The sequence below is a fragment of the Grampus griseus genome (assembly GCF_964374135.1).
Source record: "Grampus griseus genome assembly, chromosome: 6".
Classification (NCBI taxonomy): domain Eukaryota; kingdom Metazoa; phylum Chordata; class Mammalia; order Artiodactyla; family Delphinidae; genus Grampus; species Grampus griseus.
Window position 1 is genome coordinate 21,948,853 of NC_139000.1, and position 15,021 is coordinate 21,963,873.

General features: G+C 40.8%; 1 protein-coding gene across 4 annotated transcripts in view; it reads left to right on the forward strand.

Moving 5' to 3' along the window:
• ECPAS (Ecm29 proteasome adaptor and scaffold) overlaps nucleotides 1–15,021 on the forward strand; it is a 100,983-nt gene that overhangs the window by 68,993 nt on the left and 16,969 nt on the right. For all 4 annotated transcript variants that reach the window (XM_082656219.1, XM_082656220.1, XM_082656221.1 and 1 more), the window contains 12 exons: nucleotides 545–668; nucleotides 1,967–2,112; nucleotides 2,549–2,603; nucleotides 3,530–3,644; nucleotides 4,300–4,368; nucleotides 5,632–5,749; nucleotides 6,006–6,173; nucleotides 8,472–8,551; nucleotides 9,160–9,265; nucleotides 10,268–10,315; nucleotides 11,349–11,470; nucleotides 13,040–13,190. In XM_082656219.1, coding sequence (XP_082512345.1) covers nucleotides 545–668; nucleotides 1,967–2,112; nucleotides 2,549–2,603; nucleotides 3,530–3,644; nucleotides 4,300–4,368; nucleotides 5,632–5,749; nucleotides 6,006–6,173; nucleotides 8,472–8,551; nucleotides 9,160–9,265; nucleotides 10,268–10,315; nucleotides 11,349–11,470; nucleotides 13,040–13,190 — 1,302 coding nt within the window. The remainder of the gene's footprint in view (nucleotides 1–544; nucleotides 669–1,966; nucleotides 2,113–2,548; nucleotides 2,604–3,529; nucleotides 3,645–4,299; nucleotides 4,369–5,631; nucleotides 5,750–6,005; nucleotides 6,174–8,471; nucleotides 8,552–9,159; nucleotides 9,266–10,267; nucleotides 10,316–11,348; nucleotides 11,471–13,039; nucleotides 13,191–15,021) is intronic.

The window sequence follows — 15,021 nt, forward strand, 5'->3', positions numbered from 1 at the left end:
AGGAGGAGGTGTTAGTAGATGATAAAGGCCGCTGTTAAGGGTGCAGTTACTACCAGTCAGATGTCTACTAGGTGCTTTATGTACGTTAACCTCGTTCAGTCCCTACGGCCTGACGAGGTGGATGATGGTATTATTTATGCTCATGTTACAAATGACAAAGTTGAGTCTCAGAGTTTAAATAAGTGTATGTAGCTGGTGAGAAACAGAATTTCTACCAAGATCCATATGGCTTCACAGTCCATGCCCTTCTCCCCCAAGTAAATGGTTCCATTCTTCCAAAGATTAAAAATCCCTGCTTAGTGGTTCTCTGCTGAGGGTGAAGAGTGCAACACAGACTTGGGAAAAGATCCTCAAGTCATTCTTGGGTTCTCTGTTCCCTCACCCTGCCTCACTTTCCAACCATCCTGTTAGCTGAGAGCATTGCAGGCAAAAGAGTGAAAACAAAGCATGCCGAGAAACAGGACAGTAAGCAGGCTTTTTGTGGAAACGGATGTTTTGGGGCAATGTTCTCTCTGACTCCTCACTTTTGTCCCCTTCATTGCAGGCCAAGCAGATAGAGCTTCAGTTCACTATCGGCGAAGCCATCACCAGCGCTGCGATAGGAACTAGTTCTGTGGCCGCCCGGGATGCCTGGCTCGTGGCTGAAGAAGAATATACGCCCCCTGCCGGTACCATATAGTCAGCTAATCAGTTTATTACCACCAAGTAACCCTCTCCTGTTCTTGTTATCACCTTTGAGCAAAAGAAAAAAATGTATACATTCCATTTTAACTCTCTTTCCAATATTTATATATGTATTTATCAGTTTGGCTCAGTCGAGAAAGATAGTTGGTTAAAGGAGACTGAGCACAAAATGAATGAGAACTGTTTCTTTAGTCCTTTGGCAAAGCAGGCAGGGGAGTTAGCTATCGATTACCTTCAGACTTGTGCTCTATTCGTGAGGACTGGTGTGGTTAGCCAGTGTTAGAGGTTGAGGCCTAGCAGTTTCCAAGTTTTGTGTCCCCTAATCCTTTATCACACAGTGCAGGTCGTGCAGCAGGTGCCTCTTCACCAAGTCCCTCTGGCTTTTAGTGACCACATAGGTGAAGGGGCATGCGTTTTCTGATGACATGTTACAGGTACTGTGATTTCACATGTCTCATATGCTGTGAACATCCTACAGGGCACAGGATGGCTCTCCACAGCAGAGTGTCCTGCCAACCTCAGTAATGCCAAGGTTGAGGAACTCTGAAGTGACAAAGGAAAGGAGAACAATGGCGTAGTAGCTGGAGGAGGAAAGTGAGGTTAATAGAGGTTGGTTTGCCTGTTAGTTTTTAGATGGAGATGGGAAAGATACGGTAGAGAAAGAAAAATTGCTGACACTAGAAAGAATGGGGATAATTTTTAAAAATTAAGACAAAACTAATACAACATTGTAAATTAACTATGCTCCAATAAAAATTTTAAAATTTAAAAACAAACAAATAAAAGAAAAATATTTATTTTAAAAACTCCATGTGCAATTAAGATCTAAAAGGAAATATAAAGGAAGAGAAATACTTTTTTTTCCCTGCTGTCACTGTTTAAATGAGTAAAATTACATTAATCATATGAGTATTAAAAAAACTTAAGACAGATTTTTAAAAAGAGAAGTTTTAGGTTCAGAGCAACATTAAGAGGAAGGTGCAGAGGTTTCCCACACCCTCTTCCCCTACACATGTCTAGCCTCCCCCATGAGAGTGATAATTTTTCATTCTAGGGAACTAAAGTTATCTGAGTACCTTTGAAAGGTTATTTAGTTTATGCTAGGTTCTGAAATGAATGATTCTCAGTTCCTTCAGCAATTTATTTAAACACCTTAGTCATTTAGATCTTAATATGTTGTAGGATTGTTGTATTGAGTAAATGTTGATTAAAATTTTATCTTTTTCAGGGAGCTCTATTCAGTTATGTTAATTGCTTCTTATCATTCTTTCCCTTTCCCTAGGAGCTAAAGTTAATGATGTGGTCCCCTGGGTGCTGGATGTGATTTTAAATAAACATATCATCAGCTCCAACCCACATGTGAGGCAAGCAGCCTGCATCTGGCTCCTTTCCCTTGTGAGGAAGCTAAGTACCCATCAAGAAGTGAAGGTAAGCCATTCTGTAAATGTGGTCCAGCTCTGTTGGAAACTGTTTATGAAGTATTTATAATAGAAAGGTGGTAGGAGGGGAAGTGTATGAGGGTGAGGGCCACTAACCAGTAACACGTATTTTGAAATAAGCTATACATGAAGGAATGAAGGATGGTACCTGATTTATATGGGCTGGAAGATGATTCTTAAGTTGAAGGTACAATGTCAGAGGAAGTGGTGAGGATGGGGGAGGCTCAGACTGTGTGCGTTAGACCACCTGTAAGTGCCACAACCTTCAGGTAATTTGGCCACCTTCCAAGATGAGAGCACAGCAGGGTTTGTGACTGCCTCTGGTCGTGAGACTTCACAGGGGTTGTGTACCCTGAGAGCAAGATTTTTATTCTCCCAAGGAGGTAGAGTTTCAGTGTTCCTGAATGCCTTTTTTCTTCTTTCAGTCTCATCTTAAAGAAATTCAGAGTGCATTTGTTTCTGTTTTGTCAGAAAATGATGGTAAGTAATTGGTAAATATTTGATTTCCAGACTTCTTTAAACTTATATTTTTTTTTGTTTGTTTTTGCGGTACGCGGGCCTCTCACTGTTGTGGCCTCTCCCGTTGCGGAGCACAGGGTCCAGACGCGCAGGCTCAGCGGCCATGGCTCATGGGCCCAGCCGCTCCGCGGCATGTGGGATCTTCCCGGACCGGGGCACGAACCCGTGTCCCCTGCATCGGCAGGCAGACTCTCAACCACTGCGCCACCAGGGAAGCCCTAAACTTGTATTTTAAATTTTGAAAAACCTGGATTAATGAACGTAAAAGAAGGCTACAGGAAACTTGATTCTTAATGTATTTATTTATTCATTAGATCATTTATTCATTAGATCAGTTTTGCATTTAAAAGTGGAGCCGAGGCCTTCTTTAACTCGTACTTGTACCAAATAATAGCTTTCTTCTCCTAATACTTAGAATTCCTTTTCTCTCTGTGATTTAAGCCAGGAGAGGGTGCAAATATTTGTGTTAGACATTTAAATAGTAGCTTTGTTTTATTAATTGTTTTAAACATGTGGTCTAATGTTGACTTTTCATTTTAAAAATTGCACGTGGGCATCCTTAAATCCTGTGATTACCTCTCATGTGTGCGATGTGCCTCCACTGACCCTTTGTCACCATGCACTACACACTAAGGCCCAGCAGGGTTGACTTGGCTTGTGAGTTGGATGTTCTGTGAATGTAGTTCTCATTTACAGAGACTTGCTGGTGTCATGTCCACTCAGATGATTTAGTATGTTTTTAACAAAATAGGCAGGTTGATTATGTTTTCATATCTTTACTTTGATATCATTTTGGGTTAATGTTACAAGTTTAACTTTTTTTTAACTTGATGCCCAGAGGACAAATTTTTCTTAAAAGAATATTGTTTTGTCTGACTTCTGTGTAGAACTTAGCCAAGATGTTGCCTCAAAAGGCCTTGGGTTGGTGTATGAACTGGGCAATGAACAAGATCAACAGGAGTTGGTTTCTACTCTTGTAGAAACACTGATGACTGGCAAAAGGTACAGTGAACTTGAAAATTTCAGATTTGAACACGCAGGGCAAGTTTTGCACATACTGAGAATATGAAGTGGAGGAAGGAAAGTTCAGCTTGTGATTTTCCTGTTTATTAAGCCTTTTCTAAATTGCAAATCATCGATTGTTATGCTGTGGATAGCAGTTTAATTATCCAGTGTATACTGTTTAGAAACAGGCCAGTAATTCAGGCTTCGAAAATTGAATGATCTTGGGACAGGTAAAGCATTGGATTACAGAAGTACCGTAATTACCGTTGGCTAAATGGAATGAAGATGTGGAGAGGAAGTGTGTCACGCAGGTCCAATCTGTGAAGAGGAAGAGGCGGGCAGTCATCCTCGTAATTGGTTTCTGCTTTATGATACTTTCCTTGTAGGAAGAATAGTTCTCAATGTGTGACCACATTTAACTCAGTGTAACTTTATGTGGGATGTCTTTTATATCTATTTGTTCTTCCTAGACTTCATTTTACAAAATTCTCTGGCTGATGGGAAGGGTTAGTTGACTTTTAAATCTTGCACACTGTAGATACTTGATAGGGAATTTGATTTTATCAGTTTACAGATGAAATGTATGCATTAGTTGAATGGTGGTATGAAAAATTCGAGGCTAATTTAAATTCTTGGTGTTGTTTTCGTTTAGAGCTAAGCATGAAGTTTCTGGAGAGACAGTGGTGTTTCAAGGAGGAGGCCTTGGCAAAACCCCTGATGGGTAAGTGTGCCGGATCCATTGATCAGTCATCAATGAAGATGTAGAGATCTTCTCTCCGTTGGGAAGGGTGCTCACCAGGTTGATTTCCACCCTCTTGGGAGGTGTTGTGTGTTAGTGGAAGAAGAAAATGTCAGTGAAAAAGCCTAGTGTTTTAGATTGGGTTTCCTGGGGGAGCAGACTGAGATGGAGGTGTGTGTGCTGGAAGTTTATTGAAGGGTGCCTGGAGTCGTCACCCTGGGGGACTGAGGAGGCAGGACAGGTCCAGTGGCCGAGGAGGAGGTGACCTGCTGCCTCCGCTTACGAGACCGTGACCCATCACGGAGCTCTGGGACTGGGCTGGGAGGGCCTGCAGGGAGGTCCTGCTCTGTGTCCCCTCCTCAGGTCTTTTCACCCCCTCAGTGACTAGCCGTTGGTGGTGGGCTGCTCTCGGGGAGGACCTGACCTTGGACTGAGGGCAGTTCTGTCAGCTCCCAGCCAGCGGGTCCTCAGGGAGGAATCAGCACGCACTGCACCTAGTGTTTTGGAGGGGCATCTCTACTTGGTGCTGTGGAGTCCACCAGCTGGGCATTTCAAATTAATTCGTAGAGCCTTACCTCTTTTGTCTTATCACTATTCCATCATGGTTGTACTGTTGCTTCTCCTCTGAAAACCCTCAGGTCCAGCTGCAGCTTGCTGGGCCTCGCTGGGGAGTCCCCAGAGCCCTGCCTCAGGCTGTCTTTCCCGTAGCTCCATGTTTTCACACTGAAGTTGTTTCATTCCACTTACCCTCCCTCTAGACTCCCTCTGAGTTTTAAAAGAAGTGCTCACTTTTCACAAAATAATGAAAAAGATCAGGTAGTTGAGCAAATACAGAGGGAAGTTAACAGGACTTGAAGAAGTTGTTATCAGGATAGGGACGCTGTAGCTTAGAAAAGGTGTAGGGAAGACAGAAGCTGTCTTCAGACGGCTCTCGGGATCCTGAGAGAGGCTGGTGCACAGTGCACCGAAGAATTATTGCTGTCTCCTGAGGTGATGAGGGCTCCACCCTCATGGGCATCACAGGTGCCTTAGGTCATTTACCAGCCATTGCTGAGAACTGAAGTAGGCGACTTTTTATATTCTCGTCACCCTGGTTCTCTGCCTCTGTGGTAATGAGATAACGCAATATTGGAAATTTAGCGCAAACATAATTTTAAAATGCCCTAGTAATACTGGTAATGTAATTTTTAATAGTCTGGAGGTGGAGAGATACATTACAGCATACTTTTCATCTTTGTGTTCAAGCCAGGGCCTCTCTACTTACAAGGAGCTTTGTTCTCTGGCAAGTGATCTTAGTCAGCCCGACCTGGTGTATAAATTTATGAATCTAGCCAACCATCACGCAATGTGGAACTCTAGGAAGGTAAGTGGCTATTGCTGGACATTTTATTTTTTTCTTCCCTCCAAATCAAACCTCCTGCATTGGCAGACGGGGACAACTGTTATGCAGTATGTTTTGTAAAAGTCTGTGATTAGAGAGATCTAGATCACCACATAGCTGCTATTACTGATGGGTAAAGCCGGACACCCAGTAAATCAGGCTCTATTCAGGGACAAGAATTTTGTGATTTTTCATATGTGGATATTATATCTGAGCCACTTTGTTATTATTTTTTTAGGGTGCTGCTTTTGGTTTTAATGTAATTGCTACCAGAGCTGGAGAGCAGCTAGCTCCTTTCCTGCCTCAACTAGTTCCTCGTCTTTATCGTTACCAGTTTGATCCCAACCTTGGCATTCGACAGGCCATGACAAGTATTTGGAATGCGCTGGTCACTGACAAGTCAATGGCAAGTATCTGTGAACCCTTGTCCCGGGCTACACATGGCATGTAAACTCATGCTCATCTTCCTTTCTACTTTGTGTACTTTTTTGTTTAAACAAACAGACTTTCTTTCATCCCTTGCTTTCTTCCTTCTTTCAAGGTATCAGAGATGCTCATGGCAACATTTATTGAAATCTCAAAAATGGAAACAAGCTAAATGTCCATTGGGTGGATGGTTAAGGAAGTGGCAGTGTATCCACACAAATGGAAAACTGTATGTCGATAGTTAACCACTGATGTAGTGGAGAACAGGTCGTGGTTCTTGCCTTCAAGGAGTTCACGTAGTTGGGGAGGTAGATAAGGAATCAGGCAATTACCATATTTGGTTTTTTCTCATCTGGCTGCTTCTCATATTCTCCTTCACTGTTAGATACTAGAATTTCTCAGGGCTTGCCTCTGAGTACCGTTGACTCTCTCCACTTTCTCTTTTTAGATCAGCTCCTCAGTTCCAGGGCTTATGTGTCATCTTGATTGTGATGGTTCCCAGTCTTTACTTATGGCCCAGGCACGACTTGTGCTCCTGACTTGTCTATCTCACTGCCTGCTTGACATTATCACTTGGATGTTGTTTCAAGATACCTTAGACTTAATATGTCTAGAATGGGACTTAAAAAAACAAACTTCCCCCTCTCTTCTCCTCAGCGTTCATTCATTTACCCCAGCTGGGAAACTGGGCATCATCCTTGATTATTGTCTGTCTCACCCTCACCCTCAATTGAATCCAGTAGCAAATTCTGTTGATTCTGCTTCCAAAGTATTTCTCCCTCCCTCCTTTCCCTTCTTCCCTTCTTTCTCTTTCTTTTTCTCTGTTTCTCTTTCTTTCTCTCTCTCTCTTTCTCTCTTTTTCTCTTTCTTTCTTTCTTCCTCCCTTCCTCCCTTCCTTCCACTGTGTGGCTTGCGGGATCTCAGTTCCCTGACCAGGGATCAAACCCGGGCCCACAGCAGTGAAAGCGCTGCATCTTAACCACTGGATCTCCAGGGAATTCCCTCCAAAGTATTTCTTGAATCTATTCTCTTTTTTCCTTATTCCTCCCTGATGAACAGGTTGTCACCTTTCTCTTCTCTTTGCCTTCTTTCATTTAATTACCAATAGTAAAAGTGATTTTTAAAAATGCAAATTGGATTGCATTTTGGGTTAAAATCCTTTGTTGGCTTCCTAGTTCACTTTAAATAAACCCCATGACCCTTACCCTGTCTTTCCATGCCTGAGCATGATGCAGCCCTTTCCTGTCTCCAGCCTGATGCTGGTGGGCACTGGAGGGTTCCACCTTGAGGGTTCTGTGAGTTCTGTTTGCTCTAGGAGAGTACTTGGTACCACTGGGTCAACTTGAGATCTAATAGGTCGAGTTCAGGGCCCAGGCTTAGGCTCGCAGGATGTGAGTGTCACCTCTGTGTGAGTGGAAGGTGAAGCCACAGATGTGGATGAGATCACTGTGGAGACTGTCTAGAGACATGGACATAGAAAGACATCAGTTTCTTAAATCTTAGGTGAGTTATTTCCTCCCTGTCTTAGTTTTCTTAAATGTAAGTGAGGATAACAAAACCTCTCCTACCTACAAGAGTAATAGTGGAAAAGCCATAAGTTTTGAAGTTCTTTGGATTAGCATAAAAAGTGAATCTACTATCGGTGTGTGTAGTTATTACCAAATGGATAAGTGTATATCAAAACTAAAGAGGCTTAAAAGATTAAATTCGTCTTCATTCTGAACAATCAAGTGCTTCTTTATGTGCCAGACGTGGTGCAGGCTACCAGGGAGGGAAGGACAAGTGAGACACTGTCCCTGCCCTCGAGGTCTCAGTGTGAAGGGGCAGGACAGTTACTGTGCTGTCTGATACAGTGTGCGTAAGAAGGTGCCGTGGGAACATAGGGCAGAGTAGGCCAGTCCTGTCTGCGAAGGTGATGCCTGATTTGAATCTTGAACAAGTAGGAGATGGAAGAGGTAGAGGTAGTGTGTGCTAGGGAGTGGAGGTGAGGCAGGACATACAAGAACTTGGGAGCTAGATGGTCCCAGGAGGGCTTCGTACCCACGCCTGGGTGATTGGACTTTATTCTCATGCACTGAGGAAAATAAGAGGATCATGTTTGCATTTCAGGATGATCAGCTGGGCAGCTTCCAGCAACTAAAGTGGGGAGAGAGTTGTGGACAGAGAGGCCTAGGGAGACACTTAGGCTGTTACGTACAGAAACACAGTGTGGTAGAGATGAATCATTTGATTATTGATGGATTTTGCGTTCTCAGTTTTATCCTTTTGTTTTCATTAGGTGGATAAGTATTTGAAGGAAATTCTTCAAGATTTGGTTAAGAATCTAACCAGCAATATGTGGCGAGTTCGAGAATCCAGGTACCATTTTTGGAAATATAAGACTAGTCAAATAAAATTGAATTTTTTTTCCCTTCAAATTTCCAAGTTTTATACTTTGTGCAAAAGGAATAAGTTAAAACCACTAAAAAGCATATTTCTGGTTGGGTTAGACAGTTAATGATATTTAAGCTCTAGTCAGTGGTTTTCCTAAGTTGTCTTAGTTTTTGTAAGTATGAAATAACAGAAGTAGATCACTTGTTAAATTAGACATCAAGATACATTTATATACTCTCATGACTTTGTAGGGTAGCATTTATTTATACATATATAATTTATGTTTATTCAGTGCCTGCTATATGCTTGGCAGTGTGCTAGGCCCTGGAGGTATATTGGTAAGTAAAAAATGATGTATCATCTTGAAGAGATTATATTATAGTTGTGGGAAATAGACATTTGATGAGTGTACATGCCATATGCCTGTGGTATATTTGAGGCACCAAGAAGAGAGTAGTCATTGCCGTTTTGGGGTGAGGGGGTTAAGACTAGAAATATAGGCAGAATCCATATTCTTGTTTGATATGACTGTTTCATAGTAAAATATTGAGCTTTCTTGATCATATATTTGAAACCAAATTGTTTATTTTCAGCTGTTTAGCTCTGAACGATTTATTGAGAGGAAGACCCCTAGATGACATCATTGATAAACTTCCAGAAATTTGGGAAACTCTCTTTAGAGTACAAGATGATATAAAGGTACTATATACATAAATCTGCATTTATTTATAGAATAGCATAAATTGGAATTGTTAAAATATGTATGTTACATATTTCAAAATTCAATATCCAGACAATTTTTTTTAAAAGACCAGAATTTTCCTCCAAAGTTTCAGTTTTGTTTTTTTGGGGTTTTTTTGCGGTACGCGGGCCTCTCACTGCTGTGGCCTCTTCCGTTGCGGAGCACAGGCTCCGGACGCGCAGGCTCAGCAGCCATGGCTCACGGGCCCAGCCGCTCTGCGGCATGTGGGATCTTCCCGGACCGGGGCACGAACTCGCGTCCCCTGCATCGGCAGGCGGACTCTCAACCACTGCGCCACCAGGGAGGCCCCAAAGTTTCAGTTTTGATGTGTGTGTGAAGTGGCAAGTTTAGGTATCTTTAGATCTAAATTTAATTCAAGTTAAAAAAAAAAAAAAAGAAAAAAGGGTAACTACTGCCTGATTTTCTTTTAGTAGAGATCTTGTGATGCTGTTGTGAGGAACAAATAACAGTTTAGAAATAATCCAAAATAACTCTACTTAGATCAGCTTCGTAAGTTGGATCAGTCATTCCCAAATAACGTGACCAGTTTCTCTTTTGCCTCGGCAGTCTAAATTTAAAATTTTTCCATCTTACCATTAAAATTAGGCACTTCAGTTTTTTGCTTTATTTGTCAGAGTTTTTTTAAGTCTTTCAGAATCTTCACATAGATCTCTATATATTTGCTTTTATAATATATTTAGTTTCTAAACTGTTATACTTAATATCCATATTTTTGTAAGGTCAAAACAGGTTGTATCTAATTTAAAAAACAGTAGTATGGAATGGTAATATGTTCCTTGATGGGCAAAGAGCTTAGTGAAACACCATTTTTTACCTAGTAATGAAAGTAGGATTTTTCACCAATTTGTGTAGATTTGGAGGCAGTTTAAATACACATTTTGGGGTAGATGAGAAGGAAACTCTGACGTTGTATAATGTCATATTCTTCTCATTTTTAGGAATCTGTACGAAAAGCAGCAGAACTAGCTCTGAAAACGCTGAGCAAGGTGAAAACTCTAGTCTTATACTGGGGGGTGAAGTGGGTCAGGATTCTATGTGACAGTGAAAATTATGACTTATTTTTTTGTCATATAAAGTGACATTTAGTTGCAGTGTAACTGGCTTCATGTTACAGCCCACTTCTTAACAATGAATGGGAAACTGGTTGCTATTATGTTAGAATGCTAGTATTTTTAACAAAGTGTGTCTCTGGGCTCTTTAAATGGAGAGCTTTCCTAGGCCTTTATATAAGATAGGACTTTCTCTTGACCCTGAAGTACACATTACATTTAGATCAAGCAACATCTATTCTCTTTATTATTGCTATGTTTATATGTTAATCTGCCTTTCATACTTCTGAGGTTGGCAACCTTTTTTTTCTTTTGCGGTACGCGGGCCTCTCACTGCTGTGGCCTCTCCCATTGTGGAGCACAGGCTCCGGACGTGCAGGCTCAGCGGCCATGGCTCACGGGCCTAGCCGCTCCGCGGCATGTGGGATCTTCCCGGACTGGGGCACGAACCCGTGTCCCCTGCATCGGCAGGCGGACTCTCAACCACTGCGCCACCAGGGAAGCCCTGGCAGCCTTTTTGAAACTGGTTCCCCACTTGAACTTGATTTCGTGGTATATCAGGGCCTTCTAATGTGTTAGAAGGTTTTAAATCCAAGTGTTTCTTATTCCACATTTCTGTTCTTGACCTCTGTGTTATGCTGCCACCCAAAGTTATTGATAATAATACCTTAAGCCTTCTTCAGTGCTTTCTAAACATATTCTCGTTTCATCTTCAACTGTTTCCTGTTTCACAAATTAGAAGACCAAAGCTTAGAAAGTAAAATGCATTACCAAATTTTCTGTGTAGTTATTGGCAGACATAGGACTCAATCCCAGATCATGAGATCTTCTTTTTCTTCCTGTGATATTGTAGAAAGTAGAGTCACTTACCCTTTTCTATGGATATAGGAAGTAGGAAGTATTTTGTCAGATGAACGCGTTATTGGGTGAGAGGTCAGTTTCACTAATTTCCATGCTCTTTGTATGTGAGGTTTGTGTGAAAATGTGTGACCCTGCCAAAGGAGCCGCTGGCCAGAGAACCATTGCTGTCCTCCTGCCCTGCCTTCTGGACAAAGGAGTGATGAGTCCTGTGACAGAAGTTCGAGCCCTCAGGTTTGAATCAGCTGATGAAATTGAATGCATTGGATTTACTTAGTTCTTAGCCACCCAGTAGAAATTGGGTTTCTTTGAATGTTAGATTCTTGAAAGAGTGGAGAAATGAGTTGAGAATCCAGTGGGGTGACCCAATAGCAAATGCGAGAAGTGGTGAGTCAGAACATTTTTGCAGAGACATTCTCATGGGAGCCTTGCTTTTGTCCAGCCTTCTGCCACTCTGCCTCAACCTTGAGTAAAGTGTGCTTGTTATTTTCTTGTCATTGGCCTCTGCCCCCAGCAGGCACATCGTCCTATTCTGCTACGCCTCAGGTCCTTGAGAGCTTGCTTGTTGGTTATACCACTTAGTAATGTTTCACAGATCATTATGTTTAAAATAAACTGTTTACCGCCTGTGAAATATTCAAGTCGTACACATTTAGATATATATGGCTCTTTTAAGTTAAAATCAGCAGTGAAGGATTCTTTTTTTTTTTTTTTTTTTTTAACCAGAGTGCTATCTGGGAACTTCATCTGTTCCATTTTTTATTTCCCTCTTGAAATTAGCTCAAATTAACAGTACCAACACTATTTCATGGTAACTAAATAGTTGCTATGGGAAAGCTCTTCTCAGAAGGATTCACCTAACAAATGCAAAGGAATGATAAAATTAGGGTATCACCATTTTGCTCTCCTCACTAGGATACTCCAGGTAGTGATCATAAGTGGCTCCTGAGTCCACTGGTAAAGGCTGACGGGAGGAGCATTATAATGGATGGTTGGTTCGTGCTGACCAAACTTGAACCTGCTGTTCATTCAACAGCACAAAAAAACATAAGCATCTTGATGTGATGAGACAGGACATGTGAAGACCACCCGTGAAAGATTCTTGTTTTAAAAAAAATTGAACTGAACTTGATTTTAGCCTGCAGATCTGTATAAGCTACAGATGAACCTCTTAAGTGACACCATCAGAATACAAATCAATAGCTTAAAAAAAAGAGGACGGAGAGAGCACTGTTGAAAAAGATTCAAGAAATGCAGTAAATTGCAATGTGTAGATGGACTCTGGATTTGATTTCAGCAAACCAACTCTTACGGACACTTGTGAAGCAGTCAGGAAATTTGGATATTAGATGATATGAAAGAAATTCTTAATATTTTTTAGGTGTGAAATGGTATTTTGATTATGATAAAAAATCTGGGTCTCTTCATGATACATGTAGAAGTTAGGGAATATGCTTCAAAATACTACAGTGGCAGGGGGAAAAGTATATGAATGGTCTGTATGTATGGTGGATGCCTAAGTGAGACAAAATTGGCCAAAGGTTGCTGCTTGTTGAACTGGGTGGAGAGCATACGGAATTGCATTTATGATTCTCTTTACTTTCATATATGTGTGAACATTTCTGTAATAAAAAGTAAAAACAAAAACCAAAAAAAAAAACCAACACAGAGCTAAGACCAGGCTCTGTACCCAAGGGAGTATGTTCCTTAATGCAATAAAGTGCAGAAACTCCTCATGATTAGACCTGTAGGGCTTCTTGCTTTGTTAAAAGGACTCAGGAGTTGTGTTTTGTGTGTCTGTAGCATTAACACCCTCGTGAAGATCAGCAAAAGTGCAGGAGCCATGTTGAAACCACATGCACCAAAACTCATCCCAGCTCTGCTAGAATCCTTAAGTGTCTTGGAGCCTCAAGTTCTCAATTATTTGAGTCTCCGGGCTACAGACCAAGAAAAGGTGAGTTGACAACACAGCCATATTGGTAATTATCATGAAGGGAGAATCCTGTTAAGATACTCAACAGGCCTTCCAGGGTCCTTAGACAAAACTCCATGACTCAGATGATACTTTCACCACTCTTGAAACAGCTCAACTTCTATAACCACATGCAGTGTTTCTTTAGCGGGGCCGGAGAGGGCTCATACACTGTTATGTGAAGTGAATGAAAAATGACACTTCCGTCCAAAAAAATACATCAATACATTTATTTAACACGGTTTTTTGTACATGTTCGTTTATTTTCTAGGGGTTGGGTCTACACCCTCAGAGTCCTCCTATGGACCATTCCTGCTTTGCAAATCAAGAGGATTTGTAGGTAGACTTCTGCATAGTCCAAAATTATTCTGCTTTTTAGGTATACTCCAGTTCCCTAGTCTCTGATTAGAGTTTTGTTTTGTTCTGTTTTTTTAATTACAGATGAAACATTTATTGTGAAAAGTTAAAACAACACAGAAGAGTAGAAAGTAATCCCCTAGGAGTCCCCTCTGCTGTGGCAGCACAGTATCATTTCCTGAGGAGTACTCACTGTCAGCAGTTCCTGGGTCTTTTTTCAAATTCTTTTGTAGTCATAGGCTTCAAAATCAAACAAACATACTAATTTTAAAATAGAATCAGACTGCGAATATTGTTCTGCAACTTGATTCTTGTTTTTAACAAAATACCATGTGTATATATGGATCTATTTCATTCTTTTTAGTGCATGCAGAGTATTCTACAGTGAGGTTATTTTGAACAGCGTGAGAGATTTTGTGGCATCAAAAGTTATGAATGCTCTGTTTTCTCCACATCTTTGCCAACATTGAATAATACCAGTCTGATAAGCAAGAATCTCATTATTCTAATTTAGTTTCCTATTATTAGTGTTGTCCATTGTCTTTTCGTATTATGTTATCCATTTATAAATATTTCTTCTGTGAGTTGTATGTTTCTACTCTATGTCTGTTTTTCACTTGTTTATGTTTTTACATTTGTCTTTATTAGAACTGTCAAACTCCTGTTATATGATTGTAAAAGTTTTCTCTCAGTTCACTATTTGGTTTTTAACTTACCTAAGCTATTATATTCTAATCACTTACTCTGTTTTCCCTTTGCCTCTGATATTGCTGTTTCTTCTCCAGTCATCTTTCCTCTTTCAGCAGTAATCTTGCCTTTCCTAGGTTCTCACCTACTAGGTGTTGAGAATTAGAAAACATGAATTCTAGTCCAAACTTTGCAGCCCTAGGCAAGGCACTTCTGTATGCCTAATTTTTCTCACTTACTATGTCTGGATAGTGTCAACCTCTCCTGTACCATAGTTATTTGATTAAAATGCTATTGTATCAATAGATAGGAGGGTCCTTTATAAAGTTAAAACAATACATGTATAAAATTAAAAATCGTGTATTAGATAGAAAATTATTTAGTCTGTTTCTTTATTTAATGGAGGGAGAACCTGAGGCTCAAGAAGGCTGGATAACTTGCTCAGAGCCATACTATGTTATTTTCTAACTGCAGTTAATTTCTAACTGTTGTCTGCATTTCTCACTTACAGTGAGATGCTGCCTCTACATGTATATGGTTGAGCGTAGAACAAAAGAAATTATTTAGACTTGTGTTTGAATTTGTTGTATCTATATATTATTTTTTAAAATATTCCTTAATTTGTCAGTAAAGCCCAATTTGAGTGTGTGGAGGTTCTTCTTTTATTTTGGCTGTGCCGTGTGCAGCTTGTGGGATCCTAGTTCCCTGACCAGGGATCAAACCCATGCCCTCAGCAGTGAAAGTCGCAGAGTCCTAACCACTGGGATGC